A 24,059-nucleotide genomic window follows, 5' to 3' on the forward strand; every position below is an offset into this window, starting at 1 on the left:
CATCAGCCAAAGACGGCAAAAGATTCTAGAATAGGGCAAAGTAGATAAAACAATGAATTAAGTTCTGATCTCACAGGAGGGTTAAGAACTTGTGCTACTGGGAGCTTCACGTGAGTTTTTGAGTCAGTCCTTTGGGGGTAATGAAGAACAACTTCTCTTCCCCATAACATTGTCAGCAAAGCTGATCCTCTGATATAGGACTGTCTGGTTCAAAAGACACTATGACTGCCTCCCTGGGTATTGGGGGTGAGTGGAAAAGTGAAGGAAATAAAATGCAAATTCCTTACCTCTCCTTCAGGAGTGTCTGATGGGCAAAGCATACCCCACTGAGATGGCTGAAGAGATCGGGGGCCACTCACTTTTCTTGTCTTTTCAAACTGAGAAGAGATTCTTGTCATCATTCCCAGAGCAGATATATAAGACAAGCGGGACAATACCTGTGTCACACCTTGGCGGTCCATTTTGAATCTTTTCAGTGACCAATTTCCCTATACAGCAAAGAAAACATGTATTCTTTCAAAATGTTACCATCCTTGACCCCTTCTCCTGACCACTCATATTTCTTTTAGAGTAGTGATACTCAGTCCTCAGTGTTTCAGGAGCCAAATTAGCAATCAACATTATTCAAAAGAGCCACAGGAATTGGAATTAATTGTTTTATTGACTATTTTTATGTATATATGTTATTCTCACAGCAAAATGACTGACCAAGTATTATTATTTTATCAACTATAATTGGTTAATAGAGAAAAAGCATCCTGATTGGTTAATAATTAAATCCCTCAGTGTTTTACCATCATGTGCTGCAAAGAGTCGCAGGAGACACATTAAAGAGCCACTTGCAGCTCTTGAGCCTCCATCTCAGTATCCCTGTTTTAGAGTATTTCTGACAAACCAATTGAGGATCTCTGCATTGCAGATGCTCTGCATTTTATAAACAACTTTCTACTTCCTTATTTGCATCTAAAGATATTCCCCAGGCTAGGGTCTAAATTGCATAGTATATTACTGCAGCTCCCATTGGCCAGGAACGGTGAATTGCGGCCACTGGGAGCTGCAGGCGGCCATGCCTGTGGACGGTCAATGTAAACAACTGTCTCGCGGATTACCCTGATCCGCGGGCCGCAGGTTGCACACCAATGTCCTAGAGACTGTTCAAAAACTGGGGGCATAGCACTGATCCTGTGGATCTGCGACATTGTACCAAACAGAATTTGTTCTGTGTTTACCAGGAAGATTCCAGGAGAATGAACATTCAGTGTGATTAAGTGCTTGGATTGAAGAGGAAAGTCAAATGAGTGTAGACACCATCAAAGCTGTTCTTTTGCTCGAATGATTAACATTTGTTCCGTGTCATATGATAAACTCATTCAGAACACTAAGATACTGGGGGTGGGGTGGGAGGGTAATGGGGGGGGGGGGAAATCCTCCACCTTGGCAAATATGCACATGTTGCTGTCAAGCCGGAAACTGACAATAGCAACACCAGGACTTTTTATTTATTTAATTTTTTAAAGAAATGTACTTTTGTCCTTTATAGGAGTCTTTTAAACAAGAAAGAAAAAGAAAAAACCATACCACGGAAGTATCACAGTTTTTAATTTTGAAAATATGATGACCTTTGCTATAACCATGTAGAAAAAACACTGTACCATTAATTCAACTATGTACAAGTTACTATTGCCTGAAGGAGACCAAATGATCTAAATTTACAACCCGGAGCTTGATCTGCTGAAAATTACCCCAGAATTAGGATAGGTTAGGACTGCAAAACATGCAATCTCTCTCGGTAAAACAGACCAATTTCTTAATCTCTGGCAAGAGTATCACTAGTAATACCTCAGAGAGGGATGTCGCTGGAAGCAAACATGAAATTGAGTTTAAGCTAGCTGATGCACTTCCCTCTGGTTGTGACGACCACACCTAGATTGAACAGCTTGGGTCAGGTCGGCATCAGTGGCAACTGCTGTCCTGCATTGGGCTAACTGCCCTTTCCTGAATCACCACGTACGTGTTGCATTTCCACCCATCCACTTCTTTTCAGTCTGTTAGGGTATGTCTACACAGCAGCTGGGAGGTGCGAGCCTCAGCTTGGGCAGAGCTAGCACACTAAAAATAGTGTGTCCACAACAGCATGGGCTGTGGCTTGGGCTCGCTGCCAGAGTACTATCCTGCCCAACCTCTGCCACACTGCTATTTTTAGGCGCTAACTCGAGCTGAGCTGAGCTAGCGCACATATGTCTACCTGCGCTGGGAACTACATCTCCCAGTTGATGCGTAGTCACACCCTCAAGTAGGGAGAGATTCTTGTTCATCTTTGAGTGGGAAGGGACCCGTGATCCAGCATGAATTTTTGCAATGGTGTCAAGTAGGACTTGGAAAGATCTATGGTGACGAGAGACCCACACATCATAGTCCGAGCAGATTATGTACAGTTGATTCCTTTGTCATCTATGTTTGACTCACTAGGTTTCTTGGTCTCCAAGAATTCTCCCTAGGGCAGAAATGTGTTGTCTTTGTTGATATACAACAGTACTTGCTGGTGAACTTTTAAACTGTGACCGCATTTTCCTTGCGGATGACCAAGAATCGGTAAATTAACAGAAGTTTTATCTTGGTCTCCATAATCAGCTCCAAGTCCCTCCTGCATTTGGCTTGATGAGCACATCATCCCAGATAGGTCAAAATAGATACCAACAGTGTAGAGGTCTACACTTTCTTAAAGACTCTGGGGGACAGAAAAGAGTCCAATCAGACGTGTGTCTGTATTGATATGTTCTGTCATAATAGAAGCAGAGGAATCTCAACTGAGATTTTCATATAGGCTCTGTCAAGTCTACCAACATCATGATATCCTCGGGATTACTGCAGCTATGGAATGGAATGTCTTTGTGGAACTTCAAATATTTAATATTTTGCTAAGGAACTTCAAGCCCAATATTGCTCTGATTTCTTGGGGACAACAAAGATAGATTACCAAGAGCCTACTTTGTTCCCCTGTTGGACAGACTCCAACATCTCTATTGACATTAGGTATTCTATGGCACAGAACAGATTGCAGCATTTCTGCAAATTCCTGGATTTGGGAGACTATATGAATCTGTTAAATTCAGCACAAGTTCTGGAACAATCTCTGTGGGAAATTTCCAGAATCCACTTGTTGGATATAGCATGTTCCATTCCATTTTGAAAAGAAAGATTCCACCACTAATTATGTAGGTCTGTTTACCCTAGCTGTCATCAGGCTGTCTGGTATGGGACTAGCTGGTTGGAAATATAGCATACATATCCTTCTTTGCTGTATCTTCCTCTGTTGAAACCTGTGTCCTTTCTGGGGAACTCTTACAGAAGATGCTAGCAAAAGAAATTCTTGACTTTGTTTAGGACCTCGTTGCCAGAAATCATTTCAGAGGGTGGTTTGTTGGCTTCTTAAAGTTAGAGTTGTTACTATCAGAGGAGTAGCCGTGTTAGTCTGGATCTGTAAAAAGTAACAAAGAGTCCTGTGGCACCTTATAAACTAACAGATGTATTGGAGCATAAGCTTTCGTGGGTGAATACCCACTTCGTCAGACGCATGTAATGGAAATTTCCAGAGGCAGATATAAATATGCAGGCAAGAATCACTCTGGAGATAACGAGGTTAGTTCAATCAGGGAGGGTGAGGCCCTCTTCTAGCAGTTGAGGTGTGAACACCAAGGGAGGAGAAACTGCTTTTGTAGTTGGCTAGCCATTCACAGTCTTTGTTTAATCCTGAGTGGATGGTGTCAAATTTGCAAATGAACTGAAGCTCAGCAGTTTCTCTTTGAAGTCTGGTCCTGAAGTTTTTTTTGCTGTAGGATGGCTACCTTAAAATCTGCTATGGTGTGGCCAGGGAGGTTGAAGTGTTCTCCTACAGGTTTTTGTATATTGCCATTCCTAATATCTGACTTTGTGTCCATTTATCCTTTTACATAGGGAGTGTTCAGTTTGGCCGATGTACATAGCAGAGGGGCATTGCTGGCACATGATGGCATATATAACATTGGTGGACGTGCAGGTGAATGAACCGGTGATGTCGTAGCTGATCTGGTTAGGTCCTGTGATGGTGTCGCTGGTGTAGATATGTGGGTAGAGTTGGCATCGAGGTTTGTTGCATGGATTAGTTCCGGAGTTAGAGTTGTTATGGTGCATTGTGTGGTTGCTGGTGAGAATATGCTTAAGGTTGGCGGATTGTCTGTGGGCGAGGACTGGCCTGTCTCCCAAGGTCTGTTACTATGTTATTCATTATGTATGTTCAGTATGTTGTTACTATGTTATTCATTTTCTCACTGTCCAGCAGATTGAGCCAAACCTTGTGGCTACTTTGCCTACATATCTCCGAAGTGCAAAGCTACTGTCCTGGCTGTGATGAAGGACATGGCCAGGTCACTTGGTGATCAGACTGTAGATTATTTTGTCTTTTGAGACCTTAGTTCAGTTCCTTAATTTAGACAATGGCTGCCCTGGAGAAGCATGTGAAAACTGATGAAGCTTGAAGTGAGGCACAATCTTACAATCCATAAGGTCCTTGTGGAGGAAGTCCTCCTTCCTCAGGAATGAAGTCTTGGATGTGGGCCACCACTGCTACATCTTCTTTGAGTAGAATAAAGGAGCAATATTTTTCTTCTGAAGTGCACAAAATTTGCCATATTGCTATTAGGCAATCCTTTTCTAGATGTTCCTAGTCTCTGAATGAGGTTTTCTACAGAGGCATGAATGGCATTTCATGGTACTTTGGGCAATACAGAAGAAGCCACATTGTGGCTACAGGATTCAACTCCTCAGTCTCAGTTTGGAGGCCAAGCGCCACAATTACCCTGTGTTTCACAGACTTGAACATCTCAGGCAGGAAGAAATGCTCCTGTGTTTCTTTAGCAGACTCTTGAACTCCTATTCAGACAACACCCTCTCCTCACCAAATGAGCTGTCTGAGGAGCAAAACCTTACTGAGGAAAGGGTGACTGCATATGTTCCACCTTTTGGATTCCTTAAGCCTTTGGCCATTTAGAATGCATGTATTTCTTCCTCACTCTTTCTAATACAGAGAGGAAGATTCCCATTGACTCAACCTCAAATTCTGGTCACTCTGACTAATCCAGTCACTACTTGTTCTTCTCCAGGATCTCATCTTGATAGCCCACTCTGTGTATTCTTTCTCTTCATCCTCACCTGAGCTGGAGAAGAATAATTCTCTTGGCAGGCACTTAGATGAAGGAGAAGCAGCCTAGTTTGAGGAGTTGTATGGACCTTTAGAAACTATGCAAACCAAACACTGTCCAGAAAAATGAGTGGCAGGTGACAGTGTGTAAATGTAGATGAAACAGTACAGCAATAACATTTCTATAACAAATAAGAAAAGCATGATCTTTCAGAGTAAAGAGACTCCTGGTTAAGACGTATCTTTTCATTGTCCCAAGAGCTTGCAAACATACAGACTTAGAAATGTTTTAAGCCTGTAAAATTACTGCATGTTCCACTTATTCCTCCACCCCTCCTTTTACTTTTGGAAAACAAAATATAAAGTCTGTTATAAGCATCATTGAACACCACATAGATGTCTGAAACAAGAATGCTATGGATTCTTCTACATGCTGTGGGTGTAATTATGAATCTGCGGATCTATCCTTAAAAACTTTCTGGTGAGATTTGTTCTACTATAACATCAGTCTTGGAAACAGAACTTGTTTAGTTTCCTGAAGAGTATACATTGAGCATTATTCCTGGGAAATTATTTCCAATGGTTCAGAGCAGATGGCTTTTAATTGCTTGTGTGGTAGTGGGAAAAAAATTTCTTAAGACAGTGGAAGGAGGAAGAATTTATAGTATATACTGAATAGTTGGCAGATTTATCTCTGTCAGCCCAAATGCAAAAACTGGCATCTGCTAGAAGAAGCCATTGGGATTTAGAAGACAGATCTGTCAGTCTTTTTTAGTTATTTGCATTATAAGATTTAACTATATTTGGTACACTCAAAATTAAATACAAGATTAGCTTTATAATTGGAATCTGCTAGTTACAGACTAAGATGTTTTTGCATGTGATTTGTAGTGCCAATTTTGTTTTTAAAAACTGAAGAAAAACTCAACCTGATGCTAAGCAGAAAAAAAAGACCAAGAATTCCAAAGGTTGTGCAATATGTATTTAAAGTTATTTGTTAATTGTTAACTGTTAGACCACTTTGAATTCATCTATTTTAAAAAACAGAATTAATTAATTAATTCAAGGATTTCAAAATGCTTCATTATTGTTAGCTAAACCTCAGTGTCCCTCATAGCAACCTCATTTTACAATTGGGTAAACTGAGGTTCAGATCTGGAGTTGCATCATTGTGCTTTGGCAAAAATTAAAAGAACCTACTTGGATTTTGTTGATATGATAAACAGCAAGCAACTAGAGATCAAAACACCGTAAGAAGCTTATAGAATTGATCTTGTTACCAGCTTTCACCCAGTTCCCCTAAGCAACTCTAAGTTGTTCAGAACTTCTGAGTTGTACATCTGAAGAAGGTTCACCTCTGACCCCAGGTCCTTTTAACCAACAGGAAACAGATACATGGGCTCCAGAGTAAACCACATGTACACATTGAAATTAATTAATTCTTTAGTTCTTGGATAAATAATATTACAAAAAGCACCTAGCAGCTTGCCCAGTGTTACATGATAAATCAACATCAGACAAACAGAACACAGAAATCCTAGTCCCCTAGTACAACCAGTAGACTGCATCATTACTCTTAATTGCATTCACCTGTGAACAAAAAGAAGCATGGTCCCTTTAAAAGGTCCAGAGCTATAGCAGATCTTCTGTTTTACTCAATTAACAAACTAGAGCTGGTTGAAAATTTGAGTTTTTGAAACTGATAATTTTTTTTTTTTTTGGGCAAAAAAAAGTCGAAGTTTTTTCTGCATTTTTCAACCAGCTCCATCACAAATATTGTTGTTTGACATCAGATCAATCTAGGTGCCAAGTACTCACCATGAATCACTGACGTAAACAAAAAGTTTTTTGACAATTTAAAATGTCTTAGTTCTCACTGTTCGTTTCAGTAGGACTTCAAAGTAATATACATTGATATAAATGTATTATGTTGATCATTATCTCCCTCTTAGAGCTTTATTCATGAGAATTTTATCACTTGAATCTATAAAGAATATTAATAGCTTTATTTTCATGACCAACGTTACTGGAACCACCAGGACAAAAATAACTCACCCATTCATCCCAGCCACCACACCCCCTACTAAGGCTATTGAGAAACCCCACCAAGCAGCAATAAAACATAGCACTTACAGTAGAGATGGCATTTACCATGCCATTGGTGATCTGATCTTGACGCATATGCTTCACTACATCAAACTGGGCTGCTCTCTGCTTTGGAATTACCTGATCAGCAATCTTTTTCATTTCAGAGTTAAATTTTTTGAACAAATCTTCAAAGAGAAGGGAAAGAAGCTGCAAACACAAAACAACTGGATTTAGAGTGAATAGTGAGTGACTTTTCTTCTTTTGACAGACCAAAAATGATGCATTTTAGGTCATCAGTGCTTACTAGTGTCAGCTTACTAAAAAGGATAAAAACTGTATATTCAGTACCTAACTTTTTGGTGAGAAGGCTTCATTAGAATAAAACAGAAGACCAGATTAGAAGTAATTTCAAATCAACAAATGGCCCAGCACACCTACTCTTTTTTGATTTGTCTGGCTTTCTCCTTCACCATACTTCTCTTTTCAAAATTGTGAGGCTGCACTAGACATTTATTGATTAAAATCCTTTTTCAACCTGGTTACATTGTATCTCATGAGATCAACCTCCACCAAGGTGTGATTCTCCTGACAACTACTTTTCAAGATTTAAAACAATGGCTATATAGAAATTTGACTGCCTTAACATCCAGTCCTGAACTCCACTGCATGAGCAGGCATCCTCAGAGAAGGAGGGAACAGAAAGACCCTCTTAGGGATTCTACTTGTACAAATAGTAGCCCCTTTCTCCTCCCCAGCCCCCCCGAAGGACACCTTGGGGGCTGGGAAGAAAGATGCTGTGTGTGACTGCCGCTGCGTGGAGCACTTTTAGAAAGAACCCCAACAATACGGATTTTGAGGGTGGTGCATGGCTGGCATGGTCAGACCGAAGCGGGGGGAGGGGGGGCAGCAGACAGTTACCATAGCTATTGCAGAGAAGAGTTGGGACAGGTTCTTTCCTTTCAGTGACTCCTGGCCAGCTGCCAGGAACTGCCTGCTTCCCCTCTGGCTGCAGCTGAAACTCCTTTCCCTCATTTCTGATGGTGTAGATCTGAGATGAGCTAGACTTGGTACTCTCTCTGATGTACATCTAATCTCCTGTTATTCTGTAAACTACCTAGCCTTAAAGCCATGGACAACTGATCCCCAATTTATGCAAGTCTCCATCTAATTCCATATTAATTGTCTATATTCAAGTAGCTCCTGCAATGTGCCAAGCCCTGTCCACCCACGGAAAGATATAATCACTAAAATGAAGAGCCTACAGGTGGGTACACGAGTTACATAGCAAGGGGATTGGGATAAAACACCATGGTATAAAAATAACTATTCAACACTGCTCCTATTTATTGGTTCCCAAACCCCTCCTCTTCTTCATATATGCTCTCCACGTATTTTAACGTTTTATACAATGATTTCTTCTGCCTTTTGTCTATTATGGAGATGTCCTCCATGATCTGAAGGGTTTTTGTTGTTTTTTTTCTTTGCTCTGCTATTTGATTGTTTTCACAGCTTTCCCAACCTCCTCCAGTAAACACTAGTGGTTTCCCAAAATACCTAAATTTGCATTAAATGATACATTGTCAATGTTCACAACAATTAGTTTTTTCAAACAAGCAGTATAAATTCTAAAACTTGGCAATCCTATTCTGGGATTCTGTTTTACAGCAACTCGAATGTCAGAAAGACTAAAAATGCACTAGCTACTGAATGCCAAAAATGGTAGTTCCCAGCCTACAAAGCATTGTAGTGTTGAATAAACTGGGTAATCAGCAAGCACAGCTAAGACATTCTGGAGTCTACTGCATAATTTAATTTCTGTGTGTGCAGAATGAAACTGAATTATAACTGTCACCTCTGAACTGCACATAATGCCACTGCCTCCCCCCTTGCAAGCACAGAGCCAGCCACTCACTTCTCTCCCAACAAGAAGGGCCACCCATTCTCATCTGTCATCTTTCCACCAACATGCCCCAGCTGGGCTGCCCAAAGCATATGATCTATGCCCAGTCAAAAGCCACTGGAAATCATAACATCTGAAATCAACATGGTCATGCCTCCATTTTGCTGACATCTTACATGAATCACACAAAAAAACAGAAGCATGAAAACTTCAGAAAGTCATTTTAAATTCACAACCTTGATATGGTCTAACTTATAGGTTATCAGTTCAACAAGGAGTCTAAAGACTAGTAGCTTTCACAACAGCAGCCTGAGTAATTTGAATACTACGGTGCTTCAGGAGTACCAGGACATTTAATAAAATCTCTCTCTTTGGAATCAATCTGAAGATTTTTTTTTTAAATGTTTCCAAATTAAAAGTGATTTTCTCAAAACAGCTGAGTTCTCCCAAAGCACAACTCAAGCAGCTGAGAACAAGATTGTTACAAGTTTTAGGATCCTGTGAGATCCTAATGCCTAAACCCTAGGCCTTCTCCCATTGAAATACAGGGCAATACCTGGCAAATACCAGGCTTTGAAGACAGCAGGATTGGGTACCCTAGACTAAATTCTTCAGGGCAGGGAGAATATTTTCTTATATCTACGAAGCACTATGTAAGCCAATGGTACTAAATTAATAATTCTATATGTTAAATGCAAAATCACTTAGATTTACCTTAGCACCTAAGGTTGAGAATTTAAATAACCTGAAGTAGTAAATAAAGTTAAAGGTTCCTACATCACCATACAATTACATCTCTTAGCAGTAAAGGGGAAAGAGTGACTGCAAAATTTCAATATACACATGTGAAGTATTTACTTGAATCTTCCTTTTGAATATCCAATTTCTCTATTTGATTTTGTGTTTCAGGGAAGAGATCTTCCTCCCATCTTGTTCACCATATATTAAAGGCCTCAGAGGGTATGTCTACACCAGCAGTTCTCAAACTGTGGGTCAGGACCCCAAAGCAGGTCGTGACCCTGTCTTAATGGGGTCGCCAAGGGCTGGTAATAGCCTTGCTGGAGCCCAGGACCGAAGCCTGAGTCCCACTGCCTGAGGCTGAAGCCCAAGGGCTTCAGCACTGAGTGTGTGTGTAGGGGAGGTGGCCTCAGGTTACAGCCCCCCCCCCCGCTTAAGGCTGAAGCCCTTGGGATTCGGCTTTGCCCCTCCTCCTCTCCCCCAAGAATGGTGACGCTCTGGCTTTGGCCCTGGCCCCCCTGCCCAGGGCGGCAGGGTTCAGACAGGCTCAGGCGAGCACAGAATTCAGTCTTCCCTCCTGGGGTCATGTAGCAATTTTTGTTGTCAGAAGGGGGTCACGATGCAGTGAAGTTTGAGAACCCCTGGTCTACACTGTAATCAAAGACCTGCGGCATGGCCATAGCTGGCTTGGGTCCGCTAACTCAGGCTTGTGGGGCTCAGGCTATACAACTGCAGTGTAGATGAGCTGTCTCAAGCTAAAGTCCATGCTCTGAGACCCTACATGGTGAGGAGTTTTAGAGCCCAAGCTCCAGCACGAGCATATACACTGAAGTTTTACAGCCCTATAGCCAGATCTCTGTGAGTCCAAGTCAGCTGACCTGGGTTTTGAGACTCAGTGCCATGGGTGTTTTATTGCAATGCAGACTTGGGGAGATAAATTCTGAACACCATAGGCTAAGGAAACATCTCTATGTCTTGCCTTCTAGACCCAGCAAGTGTGTTCTCTGCAGTGGAGCAATGCTTATAATATTACCTTCTGAGATCGTCCAAACTACTTCATCTGCAGTCCTCAGAAAAACAGGGGTCTTGCTGGGGTTTGTATCTCTTTTCTGTGTAATTGCTTACAGAGGGAATTATTGGTCAGACGTAGTCTGGATAAGAATTTTCAGCCATGCCCTTTTCCGCAGAAAGGCGTGTTAACTTTTCCCAGTAATGCAGTTTGTATAAGCACTACTCTTATTTACTACCTCTGATCAACAACATGCCTTGGTTACCATGCAGCCCTAACAGGCCCTCTTAGCGGCACTCTGAGAAAGGCTATCACCACTTGCAGCTTGTTCAAGCAATCCTGAGTACTATTCATTTATTTATATATTTAGAGAGGCTGGCAACGTGTACTCCCCGAGGGAAGTGCTGAACCTACCAGCAGTAGAGTCAGTTCTTCTCCATTGCCTTCCCCAGCCAGAAAGGGATATGGACAGAGCTGCTGAAAATTATTTGTCAAAACTGTTTTGATGGAAAATTGGGTCTTTGACTAAATGAAATTTTTCACGAGGTGTCTTTCGGTTTTTGGCTGGGAAAACATTCAGTTTTTCAATGAAAAGTCAAAATTTTCCACAGAAAACAAAAAATGTTTTCTGATGAGCTTTAGAGAGGGATACAGAAAGGACCCAACACCTCCAGTATCTCAGCAAACATTTCTGGCCTAAACTCAAATCAGAAGACTGTTTTTGTTCACTCCAGATCTTATCTTGCATCCAGAGAAGCAAACAACTCAGCTCAGAGCCTTTTGATGCATAAAAGTCATAAAAATTTCCTCACAATGGAAGGGGCATTAATCCACCTGAGCAAAGGCAGCTTGGATTAACTAAATTGGTGACAACTGCAAGCAAATTCGTTGACTGAGATTTTGTGGATGCTAAGGTCAAGACCAAAATAGCTCAGTGGTTTAAGCATTGGCCTGCTAGACCCAGGGTTGTGAGTTCAATCCTTCAGGGGGCCACTTAGGGATCTGGGGCAAAAATCAGTACTTGGTCCTGCTAGTGAAGGCAGGGAGCTGGACTTGATGACCTTTCAAGGTCTCTTCCAGTTCTAGGAGATAGGATATTTCCATTAATTAATTTAAAATTCTTGAATCCTGCACAGCCACCACATCACAGTTTTTTTTTTAAAACCAACAGAGCCATCATGAGATTCTTGCCAAGAGTGCTTTAGCCATCTTCCCTCATACTTCATCCATTATGGGTCATCTGTAAATAAACATGACTTATATGAAGACAAAGCCAGTAGACAGGGCATGGCTGACATGGAGCAGCTATGTAATAATTTTATGAATGCTGCACATGACCTAGCTATTGAGATGGAGAGTAGCACTACATTGGTTTAGTGCAGGGGTTCTCAAACTTCATTGCACCGTGACCGCCTTCTGACAACAAAAATTACTACACAACCCCAGGAGGGGGGACCAACGCCCAAGTGCGCCTGAGCCCCACCCCCCAGGTGGGGAGGCTAAAGCCCAAGCCCCACTGCCCTGGGCGGGGTAGATCAAATCTGAAGCCCAAGGGCTTCAGTCCCAGGCAGGGGGCCTGTAACCTGAGCCTTGATGCCCAGGGATGAACCCCGCAAGCTTCAGCCCCAGGTGGTGGGGCTTGGGCTTCAACTTCAGCCCCAGCAAGCCTAAGCCAGCCCTGGTGACCCCATTAAAATGGGGTCCTGATCCACAGTTTGAGAACTGCTGGCTCAGTGGAATGTTTATTATATGCCTATATTGCTTTAATTACATGAGGGTTGACACCAGGAAGAAGACAGTAACTCCCAGATTAAAACATCCCAGCACACACTTGAAAGACAACAGGAAAGCTCTTAGTTAATGGATCCTACATCCTATATCCAATCAAGTTGCAAGACTTGTTCTGCCAGTGCTGGGAGTTAACAGATCAAAGGGCTATAAACAGGTAAAAGTGACTTGGTCCCTGAAGGGACAAGGTGGGTGGCAATCAAAAACCTGAGCAAGATTTAGAGACACACTTCCTGAAGCAAAGATGTTGAACTGGGTTGTGAGTTAGGGGAACAGACTGCCACCCAGACCCTAAAGGTCTTGGGATGTCTGTAACAAGCTTAGACCTACCAGTTTCCCCTTGTGGAAGGGGAATAGACTTCTGGAAGGCTAAAGATGCCTATAGCATGTTTATTGTTTTAAGATTTTTTTTTCTGAAATGCTTTGGTTCTAAACAGACAATACCTTGTTTTAAGATGGCTGTCTGGTCACTGGACACCACTGGTCATATCTCCCAGAAAGAAGAAAATTGCAGGTACTGAATCTAAGTTGGACCTGCTGAGGTAATCATGGTTAGCACCAGGGGACCGCAGCCCAATGCCACCTGACAGTCTGAGAATCCTGTGATTCTACCTCGAGAGAGGAGACATCTCAAGACCTGAGATTGGGGGAGGGGGCAGGTGGGGTGCATTCAAAGAGACCAGGATGGGCCAGAGGTGCAATTAGCCTGTTAATTTACAGAAGCAGCTAGATGTTACCCTATCAACAGCAGAGGATAATAAATAATAATAAGAAGAAAAAAATCATATCAAACTCTTGACAAATTGGTCTGCTGGATAAATATTATCTCTTAAATCCCTCTGGAGGCATCTAAACAACCTTAACTCTGCAGAGCAATTATGCAATAACCTTGATAAAGACATTTTAGTGTTTGTGATTCCAGAACAGTTTAAATTTATTTTTAAAGTCATTAGGTTTTTTTCCCTCCTTTTCCCCTCCCATATAGTATCACTACAGAGGCTATATGAAACCTCTGCATTATTCTGTTATGAGAGCTGGGACCAAAAAATACATGTTGACACTGGGTGCAAAATTTCTTAAAGGGCCCATTTTTAATTTATTTTAACTCACTAACAGATTTACTTAAAATTTCCCACAAAATTCATTCTATACTCAAAGAGTAAGTGCTATCATTTTGGAAAGGATACACTAATACATAACAAAATGTTTGAATCTCTGCTTTAAGGCTTGTCCACACACTATGGGGGTTACAGCAGCTTACAGTGGCACCATAGCTATGTCCTTGTAACCCCATAGCATGCCATAGATAAACTCCTTCTGTTACTATTGTGAGTTTCTGTCACTGTAGTAACTCTGCCTCCCTGAGCTGTGGTCCCTAAGGGAATGGAAACATTCTTCCATGGATCTAGCCGCATCTACACCAGGGGTTTAGGCTGGCATAGCTACAGCTCTCAGGAGTCGGACTTTTTCATGCCCTTGAGCGCCGAAGGTACGTTGATCTAAACCCCAGTGTAGACCAGGCTTTAGTGCAAAACTCATATCTTGACTATGGAGCCACAGCTGGTGTCTCCATAACAACATTTGCTTTTTGGCTCAAAATCATTCTACTTAATTTTAAAAATCATACAAACCATACTCTTAGGGAGGAAAATTTCTAACTGGAGTCTTCGAAGTTATACCCCTTTACTGAGAATGATGTGTGAGTGGGAGGGAACAGTTTTGCAATTTGTCTCCCTGACAATTTTAAGGATCAAGGGGCTTGAGCCAGCGTCCACTGAAGTCAAGAGTATTTCCATTGATGTAAATTGGCTTTTGAGCATACCTTAAAATGAATGTCCAGTAAAAACAATGTTTTAGTTAGCCAACTAGAAAAATATTTTCTGCACTGAACCTGCTGATTGAAAAATAAACACTACAATTCCACTAAAATCTTCCAGTGCCAGGAACTGTAGTGAATATGGACACAAACCAGATCTCTTTTTCTTTGAGGTAATAAGTAAGTTACATCTTAAGTACACAGACTTTAAATTTTCCAACCTAAAAGCCTTACACACTTTGCTAATTTGTGTACTTTCACAGCCTCTCTGTAAGAGCAGTGAATATCTGCAAAACAAAGTCTCACAATAACCACATTATTTAGGTCAAGAGTAAGTGATTAAAAGAAAAGGGATGGAATGCCAGTGATAATATTCAATACATTTCAGAGCTAGTCCAAGGCCTTTCAGCCAGCTTAAGACAGGAGCACTAAAGAGCAAATTATATGTAAGAAAAAAATACTGACAGCTCATCAATTGATTGAAAATCCTAAGGAAAAAAATTAATAAAGAAGTTAAGCTGCTGAAATACAGTTTCACCAATTAGCTTAATGTCAGAGAATTCTAATTAGGCGCCTTGAGATTGTTATTTAGTGTTTAAGCCTTTAGAGTGCCAAATTCTCCTTTTCACACAAACTGGTTGCAAAATTAAAGACATTAGGCAGCCTTAATTATATTATCAGAACAGCTGGGATTAGGCAATCTCTGAAGTCAAGGCGGTATTCTTTTGTCACAGGGTAGAAATCCCTTGCTTTCCAGGGTGCCGGATTTTGGTGCTGTTCCATATCTCACCCATACAAAGCTAGCTGCATTAGAAACAAAAAAAATTGAGGACAAAGAACAGAGTAATGCTCAGCAAATAATGAACACATTAAGGAAAGAGAAAAGGTAGGTGAAAAGATTAAGCCTGAAATCAGTAGGTTTTGCTAACACCTCTGCTGGCACCTGGCCTACCAAGCCTCTAGTGGCAGAAAGACTAAGAGAAAGCTCTGTAAACCAGCTTGGCTAGTGGATACAACTCTGTTATCTAAAGCTAAAGCACATTTCATACTCCCTTGTCCCATGGGGTGTGAAATTAGCAGCTATTGTTTTCACACATTTTGATAAAGACAATGCCTTTTATGTCTTTACATTGTTTAGACCGCTATGTTTTCCTTTTCACACGGGGATGCTCTTTTTTATTCAAATCTTTAAGCAACAGGATTTTTATTCCAGAAACACAACTAGCATTTTAAAAATCTCAGCCCGTTTAGTTACATAAACTTCAGCTAATTGTAAACATTTTAAAACTCACAAGGAAAAAGTGAAATCTCATCCTGTGCTTTATTTGATTGTTTTAGTCCCCAAGTACAGGTAAATCAAGCTTATGCTGATAACATGTGTTGGGGGGGGGGAAGGGGGTTAGAGGAAAGGGCGGAAAGGGGAGTCAAATGCTCAGCTTCCAAGGATCATTTAGGAAATCCCAAGGGAACTTGAACTACTAAATCAAATGGTACAAATATATGCAATCACTGCAAAGCTATCCATGATGAAATAAACTACTATGCATTGCCTTTGTTACAATGATCTTCTGCAATTAAAAAAAAAAAAAACTTTCCATTTAATTTAACCAACTTTTAGAGAGACAAAGTAAGAGAGGTAATATCTTTTACTGGACCAACATGGCTACACTACCCCTTTAATCAACTATGGCTGTTTTAACATTTGCAACCAGAATGCTTTTGTTTCAGATTGCAGAAAGGTTGTATTTATGTTTTCTGTGATTCGATTACACCAATACAAATAATCAACCTTCAATCTATTTAGGTAGGATGGATGTAGTGGCAAATTAATGATTGCTTTTACTGGTTAAAATACTACAGCAATAATGTTACAAGGTAAGGCTGCAGTGGTGCCTTCATTATAACCTTAAAACATTCGGTCAATTATAATATTCTGGGGGGGGGGGAAGAGGAGGGGAATTAGCTTTAGGCTGAAGTTGTTCGATGCTTGTGTAAAATCAGAAAGAACTGTGTTAGGGAGGAAAGTGTGGTAAATTTTTGTTAGCTGTTTGAAGAAAGGGCATTTTTTACACTATGCCTCTGTGTGTGTGTGTGCGCGTGTGTGTGTACAATTTTTACAGTTTGCCTCATTATATACACATCAGTCTAAATTCTTCATGTATGGCCTAAGAAGATACAGAGGTGGCACAACATAAAAACACATGTAGTCCTTAAGTGCTGTTATATACCTGAATACACTGTTTTAATTTGTATCGAGTCACACAATGAAGTCCAACCTCAATCTAAACTACTTCCTCATCATAACTAAATAATAAAATGTAAAATAATGTAAGTTATACTAGGGTCTTGGTAACTAAAGTGGTCAATGCCCTAAACTGATAGACATGTAGACAACTAACCCTTTTTATTAGGAGCATGCAAGGACATGCAGCACAGAGCTTATAGCCCAGAGGGAGGGGAGCTAAGGCTGCTTTAAGCCATCTTTGCACCTTCCCAATCTGAGCCGCTCCTGGGGCTGGAGAAACCCCCAGCATAACTCAGACAACCCAAGGGGCTTGTCTAAGTTACGGCAGCCTGCTGGGGCAGTTCTATGGGCTGCAGTACTGCCCCAAATCTCTGCAGGCCTGGAGCACATCCCTGATGTGCCCACCTGCCTCCAGTCCCAACCCCCACACCAGGGCTTGCAAGGGGATCCTCAGAAGACAGCCCTAATAGCTGTCTTCTGCAGTATGTGTACCAAGGGAGTTTTCCTACAGCCAGCCTGAGGCTATTATGGCCCCCTTACACCACTCCAACCCTATTCCCAGGTGTAAAGGGGCAGAGTGAGGGTGAGAATCTTACTTCAAGTGTTTTATATTGTTTAAGGCCCAATTCAGGGAAAGCATACCTCGACCCTACATCTTTTTTAAAGTAAAAACAAAAAACAAACAAAAATCACAACCCCAAAGTGGGGACCCACCTGCCCAGCCAATTCCAATCGCTTGTTTCCATAATAGTCTCTGTCATCTACTTTGTTTTCTCCTTGGGCCAGAATAACCCTGCGGACCATCACTGCTGTGTAGATGCACTTGGCACGGAAATGAAATTCTTTTACCTGTAATTGAAAAGGTTAGAGAAAAATGTTGATATCATGAGACCAATTGTGCTGTTCTGACTCAAAGATCCCCACTTAAACCAATGGGGAGTTGAGCCTGAGTGAGGACTATAGAATGGGGCTTGTTTTACATTATGAAAGCCACCAAGAGAAACCTTAAATGTATTAGGAACATTGAAAGAGAATTTAAAATGAAATAGATTGGAATAAGTATGCATGTCAAATATGTTACTATGGCAATCCTCTGAATTGCTATCTGATATTGTCTAGCTATGAAGAAAAAAGTTTGCAGGAAATGGAATAATTCACTACTGTGGCATTTTGTAAACATAAGCAACTATTACTAATGAATTAAAACAAATGTTTTCCTTCTATTTGAGGCTTATTCACTTATTTCAACTACACTGAAAATTAAGAGACATTGCCACACACACACACACACACACACACACACACACACACACCCCTTGGCCCATAAAGCAAGTTTCTGTCCCATATCCCACCAGTAAACTCAATCTGGAGTTAAGAATAATTATTTTCCGCTCTGTTTCAGATTTATTTCCCAAACAGAGATTTTTCAGTTGCAACAAGGAACAGCCTTCATTCAAAACCCATTTCGATTTAGATTCAGCTTGAAAGTTATAGTGTCGGAAGCAAGACCAAATCTACATTGACACCCTTAGAATTAGTGGAGAGACTTTATCTTCCAAAAATCACTTATTTCCCACCCCCACGATTTGGATAAAATCTCCTTTGAAGTTCCTGCACAACAACTTTCTCTCCTGTGTGGAAGGCTGGATGGAGCTCCATTCACAATTTGAGAATGTTGCTCCTTGATCCCCCACTTGTAAGGCTTGAGGTTTTCCAGACTCTCTCTCTCTCAATCCAACAGCCACAGAATCCTCGTTTTGTTTTAATCAGAAGTGAAGCCATATGCAATCAATATATTGCCTGGTCATCACTTTAAAAATACCCATAACTGGGAAAATAGATCTTAAAATCTTCATTGGAGAGAGGAGGACTTTTCTGTTCTGTATATTTTTCAGATTTTAGCTATTATACTAGCAGACATCAATAGATTCCCAGAAGAAATGTATGTTTGAATGTTCTTGCGCCATTTTTTAAAAAGATGACTAGCAATAAAATATTGTGTTTAGCTGCCCCCATTCCGCATAACTGTTCTAATACAGGAAGGGCTTCCACGTTCCTTGGTCACTTGTTTTTCCTCTACAATGGAGATCTTTCTTGCAAATACCACTTCACTTGCAAAAATATTGTTACATTCGAATATTCACATTCAAATAGACAAATTCTAATTTAGCAACTACTGATCCATAATATAGTTCACCTCATCACACTATTTTAATAAGGTTTAGGCTCTGGCACAGAGCGTGCATGGAAAAAAAATCCCTGCAAAATCAAGACATATTTGCTGGAGGACTGTTTATCTCCTCCACTATACTTACTCAACCTTTTCTCAAGTGAGAGGAAAGAGAAAGCTACAGAGACACAGTTTTATCTTTTACTTAACGGAAAAGGATACGATTTCTTTAAACACCTATTTCATTAGTGAGCTTCCTCCCCTTTAGAAATAAATTGTGAAATTTATCTTAAAAGTGAATTTTTGTACTCATATAATGCCAGACTGGTGACACTTTCTCCCACAGAGGAGCTACAGTACACACAGATAGCCCAAACCTCTCCTCTTGTACTTTAATACTTGCTAGGAAGATTACCTCTAGGGGCAAGAGGTCAGCGTGCTCTACATTCTTGACTTCGCTCACGATTGCAATGAATGCTAATTATGGTGGTGGAAAGTCTTCCCCTATAAGGTTGGCTGCTATGAGGAGACTATACATCCACTTTTCTGTTGAGAAGCCTGGAATGTGGGAACATGGTGACTAAGGTCTCAAAACGCAGACCTCTTTCCTTCTGTTTGGGCTTGTCTATACTTACGCGCTGGTTCGGCGGCAGGCAATCGAACTTCTGGGTTCGATTTATCGCGTCTAATCTGGATGCGATAAATCGAACTCAGAAGTGCTCCCCGTCGACTCCGGTAATCCTGCTCGCCGCGAGGAGTAAGCGGAGTCGACGGGGGAGCCTGCCTGCCGGGTGTGGACCGCGGTAAGTTCGAACTAAGGTACGTCGACTTCAGCTACGTTATTCACGTAGCTGAAGTTGCGTACCTTAGTTCGATTTGGGGGTTTAGTGTAGACCAAGCCTAAATCTCAGTAATTCTATCACACTCATGAAAGTGGCACTTGAACTGGCATCTGGGGCTGCAGCTTAAGGCAGCAAGACCTCCAGATGGAAAACCCAGTGCTAGTGAGTCCATATAAAAAGTAATTAAAACAACACAGAAACCAAGCAGTTCAACATTAGGTTTTTCTAGCAGTTCTGTTCAGACAGACATCTAAAGATTTATTCTGGGTTTGTTAGTGTAACCTACACACCTCCTGGGTGTGGTGTTCTGTCCCATCTAGTGGCACTGAGACCACTTAGAGAGACAGGCATATGGCTTTTAGCTCATGCACTAAGCTCCAGAGGTCCCAGGTCCAATCCCGCCCACGACGACTGGGGTCGGTTGGTGTTACAAGTGGGGGCTCAGGATTTCAACTGGGAATGTGCTTCCTCAGTTAGGGGAAGTATGTAACCCACACACCTCCTGGGTGTAGTGTTCTGTCCCATCTAGTGGCACCGAGGGAGAGATTAATGAGTTTGCTCTACAGCCTTAGCTGTCGGTGTTACATTAGCTTGCATTTTTCCACTTTTGTTTTTGCAATAGCTTCATCATGTCTTATATGAAACAGGAAAGTCAAATACTAATATTTTCCAGTCTATACCATTGAAAGATTTCCAGAGACATTGCAGAGGGCATTATCACAAATACATATAAGTACTCCTCCTTTGAATCCCTTCTCAATACCCACTTCTGCCATGACACCTACAAGGTATCAGCCAATATTTAACGGGCAGCTAGAAAGAGTAGATATTTATATAATTACAAAAACTAATTTTAAAACATAACATTGTGTATAAAAATTGGTATTTGATAGACGCGCTCTCCCTACTCTTCATATGTTGCTCATCTTCTTAGATTGCAAACTCTTTGAAACAGGAATTGTGTCAATCTCTGTTTGCCCAGCTGCTATCACAGAGTCCTAATCCTAACTGGGGCCTTGGGGTGCTTCTCTAACATAATTATACATATTTAAAATTTTTTTTTGAAAATTGCATCCTTGGTGAGCATTCCTCCCAATGTTCAGACACAATTTCCCATCTTCACTTTTCATCATTCCACCTGTGTATTGGTTTGCAAACAGTATTGGAAAGCAAACAGTAAAATAAATAAATAAATTTTAAAAAATCATTGTTTAAATAGATTGAGATTAATCTGTTATACAAGCAGGATCTGTTGCAGTTCAGGTTAGAGTCATACATAGCAGTTTCTCCCCTAGAGTGTCTGCAAGCTTCAGAGGGGATGTCATTAGATGAGTATGTGGTAAAAGGAAGAGCTCTACTTAGTGGGCTCTGAAAGTCTCTTAGGTCTCCTGGGCACTTCACTGTTCTTTTTAAGGTTTTACTGGTCTACTACTAGGAGATTCTTTCAGAAGTCAGCCAAGTTCTAAAACAATTTCAGCAGGCTCTCTTCTGAATGGGAAAGTGCAACAGGTTACTTAAAAATTTTAGCCATTGCATTAGAAGTCTTACTCTCTTATAGGATTCATACTAGTGGAAAACTTGTTTCACCCCCCAAAATAACATTTTTGGGAGACACTACATACAGGAACATGTGTCAGGATGGTTGATGCTAGCAGCTCTCGTGCTTCCTCCATCTTCGTTTTCTTTGGGCCTCCCCACATCCTCTGCCTTCGTACCTTGTTTCCTATGTACTTTAATGCCTGTCAAGCAAGTACCACAGGTGTGTTTAGTACTAAGAATGTCATCTATACATGTACACAGATTTTTCACAATCACTGCAGTTTAGTTATTTGTCAGTGGCATAGCTACATAGTGAAGTCACTGAAGTGAAAAACACCACGTACTTTTAAATAAAATACCTTTCATTCATGAGCATCACAGAAAGCTTCATAGGCGATCAACTTAATATACATAACTGACAAATAACATACTGTACATTTCAATATTATACATAGGTAACAATAACATCTGTGGATGAATAGGGAATGGTGAAAGGGTGTAAGTGCCACAATATAGGGAGAACAACAAGGGGTCCAGTAGCACCTTAAAGACAAACAGATTTAAATATACAGAGAGAATAAACCATCATGGGGACATGAGGAGCATGGCTCCACATGCCAAAGACATTCATTCCCTCCAGTTCACTTTTCATCCCAAACTCCTTCTGTCTAGTCTGTCAGTTTCATCCAGGTTAACATAAGAATTGCATGTATCCAGAGAAAATTACAAGAAAGATTTATTTCCTTTCCTGTAGTAACCACATCTATTTAGATATACACGGCTTTTATTACCATAGTGGAAAAGCACCTGCTAATCCATTCATGGATTTTATCCTCACACCACCCCCGTAAGAAGGGCGCTATCACCCCCATTTTTACAGAACTTGAGCACAGGGCAGATTGAGTGATTTACTCAAAATCACACAAGGAGTCACAGCAAAGCCAGGAAATGAACCCAGGTCTCAAGTCCCAGACCAGTACCCTATCCATTAGGCCATCCTTCCTATGCTGTCCAGCCACCTTCTTCCCCAGATTTCATGGCCCCTCTACTCAATGTATCTTCATTCCATTTGGTATTTCTTGCATGGAATGTTTTCTTTATAGGGTTTTGTTTTTGCTCAGCCAAGTTCTAGAACAATTTCAGGACATGTTTCCATGTTCCCCCTGCAGTCTCCCCTGGTACCATTTTATTATTTCACACCCCTACTTAAAAGGGTTTCTATGCCGGTCCTAACTGTGACAAATCCAAAAGGATGAAAAATAGAAAACAAGAGATCCAGTTTAATAAACTCAAGATTAATTATGGAAAGATTTGATCATTTTTAGAATGCAATACCACAGATAAACTACGTTTTTGCAGCTTGGTTTTAACAGATCAATAAGTACACGATAAAACAGATACAGCAGTATGGCCTCTATTCCAGCTAATTAAGCTGTTCAGACCGAAGAGAATTATGGCCCATCTTTAACTGGTGGCTATTATTACTGGCTTTATGCAAAGGATTAGAATTTCAGTAGAGTTCATGCACAATGAAAGCACTCGCACACTCATGTGGAAGGTTCCTGTCTGTGGCGTGACCAACTTTAAAAAAATGTGAGGTCTTCAACAAAAATCCAGCTCACTCAGATTATAGACTTCACTATCCGCCACATACACTAAACATGGGCTACTTCATTTCTGAGCACAAATAGATGTTTCTTGGCTTCATTTCTTCTCCTCAGACAATTAGAGCAGAAATTTTCTTGTGACATGTATGGCCCAAAACCAAAAGTAAACAAAAATGACAAAACAGTTTCATGGCTTTTTGTTAACAACCCATGTACCAATGGCAAAATAAATAGCCATCATCTTTAGATTTCACAGCCCATAGCCATATGAAAAGACACACCTGCATCTGTGTAAAAATCTGAGCTTTTTGGCATTCTTCCAAACTGGGACCAAATGCAGCCATCACGTGCTCTTCTGTACCAATCATCTGCACAATCTCTTGGTCACTCTCAACACCCATGGCCTAGGAAAGGAAGAAAAGACAGAAATAGTGCTGGCTTTATGTTAACTCACTGACATTTGCTTATGCTAATTTGGTATTGTTTGTCAGTATTACTTCTAAGCAAAAGCTACTTCTTCTCTCAGAAACCATGCCATCTGGCATCGGCAGCCTATACTCAAGCTCTGGAAGAACCTGAAATGATAATCTTGATAAGCAGCAGGAAAACAAATGCTCTAGAGTGCCTTTCACTTGTGTGTGAGCTGTTCCTTATTTGCAGAAGTATAAATTTAATATAATTTCTTAATAAAAATAAAAACTGGCTACCAGTAGCCTTATAAACTATCAGAGAAAGCCTATTCAAGAACTACAATAAGGGAGGGTGAAATTATCTAAGAGATCACACATAGGCCACCTACTCCAAACAGTTCTGCAAACTTAATGTTACAGCATATTCTATTTAAGTAACTTTTGCAATGTAACATCTTTGCAGCCTATTTGCATTTAGAAGATGACTTCACTACAGAATCCCACTTGAAAGCCATTCTATCTATTATTTCACTGATCCTTAGACACCTTGTTATACTTTGTACTGTGGAAAAAGCTTAATAAACTAAGAAAGCGCTTAACAGGTTTAGAAAAATCTCTCTATAAATAAGTGTTTCAAGGTGGCAGCCAGCAGTGCAGGCCTTTGTGGATTCCAGATGGTGCTAAAGCTTTTCCCTTCACACATTTGTCTGGAATTCTGCCATATCAAGAAA

The 24,059-nt window shown here is 40.8% G+C and overlaps 1 protein-coding gene across 1 annotated transcript in view; it reads right to left on the reverse strand.

Annotated features, from left to right (window-relative positions):
- POLR3B (RNA polymerase III subunit B) overlaps positions 1 to 24,059 on the reverse strand; it is a 133,492-nt gene that overhangs the window by 80,339 nt on the left and 29,094 nt on the right. The window contains exons 10-14 of the mRNA XM_034778223.1: positions 23,200 to 23,322; positions 21,395 to 21,511; positions 17,475 to 17,609; positions 7,310 to 7,471; positions 288 to 488 (exon numbers count right to left, since the gene is read on the reverse strand). Of these exons, the coding sequence (XP_034634114.1) occupies positions 288 to 488; positions 7,310 to 7,471; positions 17,475 to 17,609; positions 21,395 to 21,511; positions 23,200 to 23,322 (738 nt within the window). The remainder of the gene's footprint in view (positions 1 to 287; positions 489 to 7,309; positions 7,472 to 17,474; positions 17,610 to 21,394; positions 21,512 to 23,199; positions 23,323 to 24,059) is intronic.

This window comes from Trachemys scripta, chromosome 1 (assembly GCF_013100865.1).
Source record: "Trachemys scripta elegans isolate TJP31775 chromosome 1, CAS_Tse_1.0, whole genome shotgun sequence".
NCBI lineage: Eukaryota > Metazoa > Chordata > Testudines > Emydidae > Trachemys > Trachemys scripta.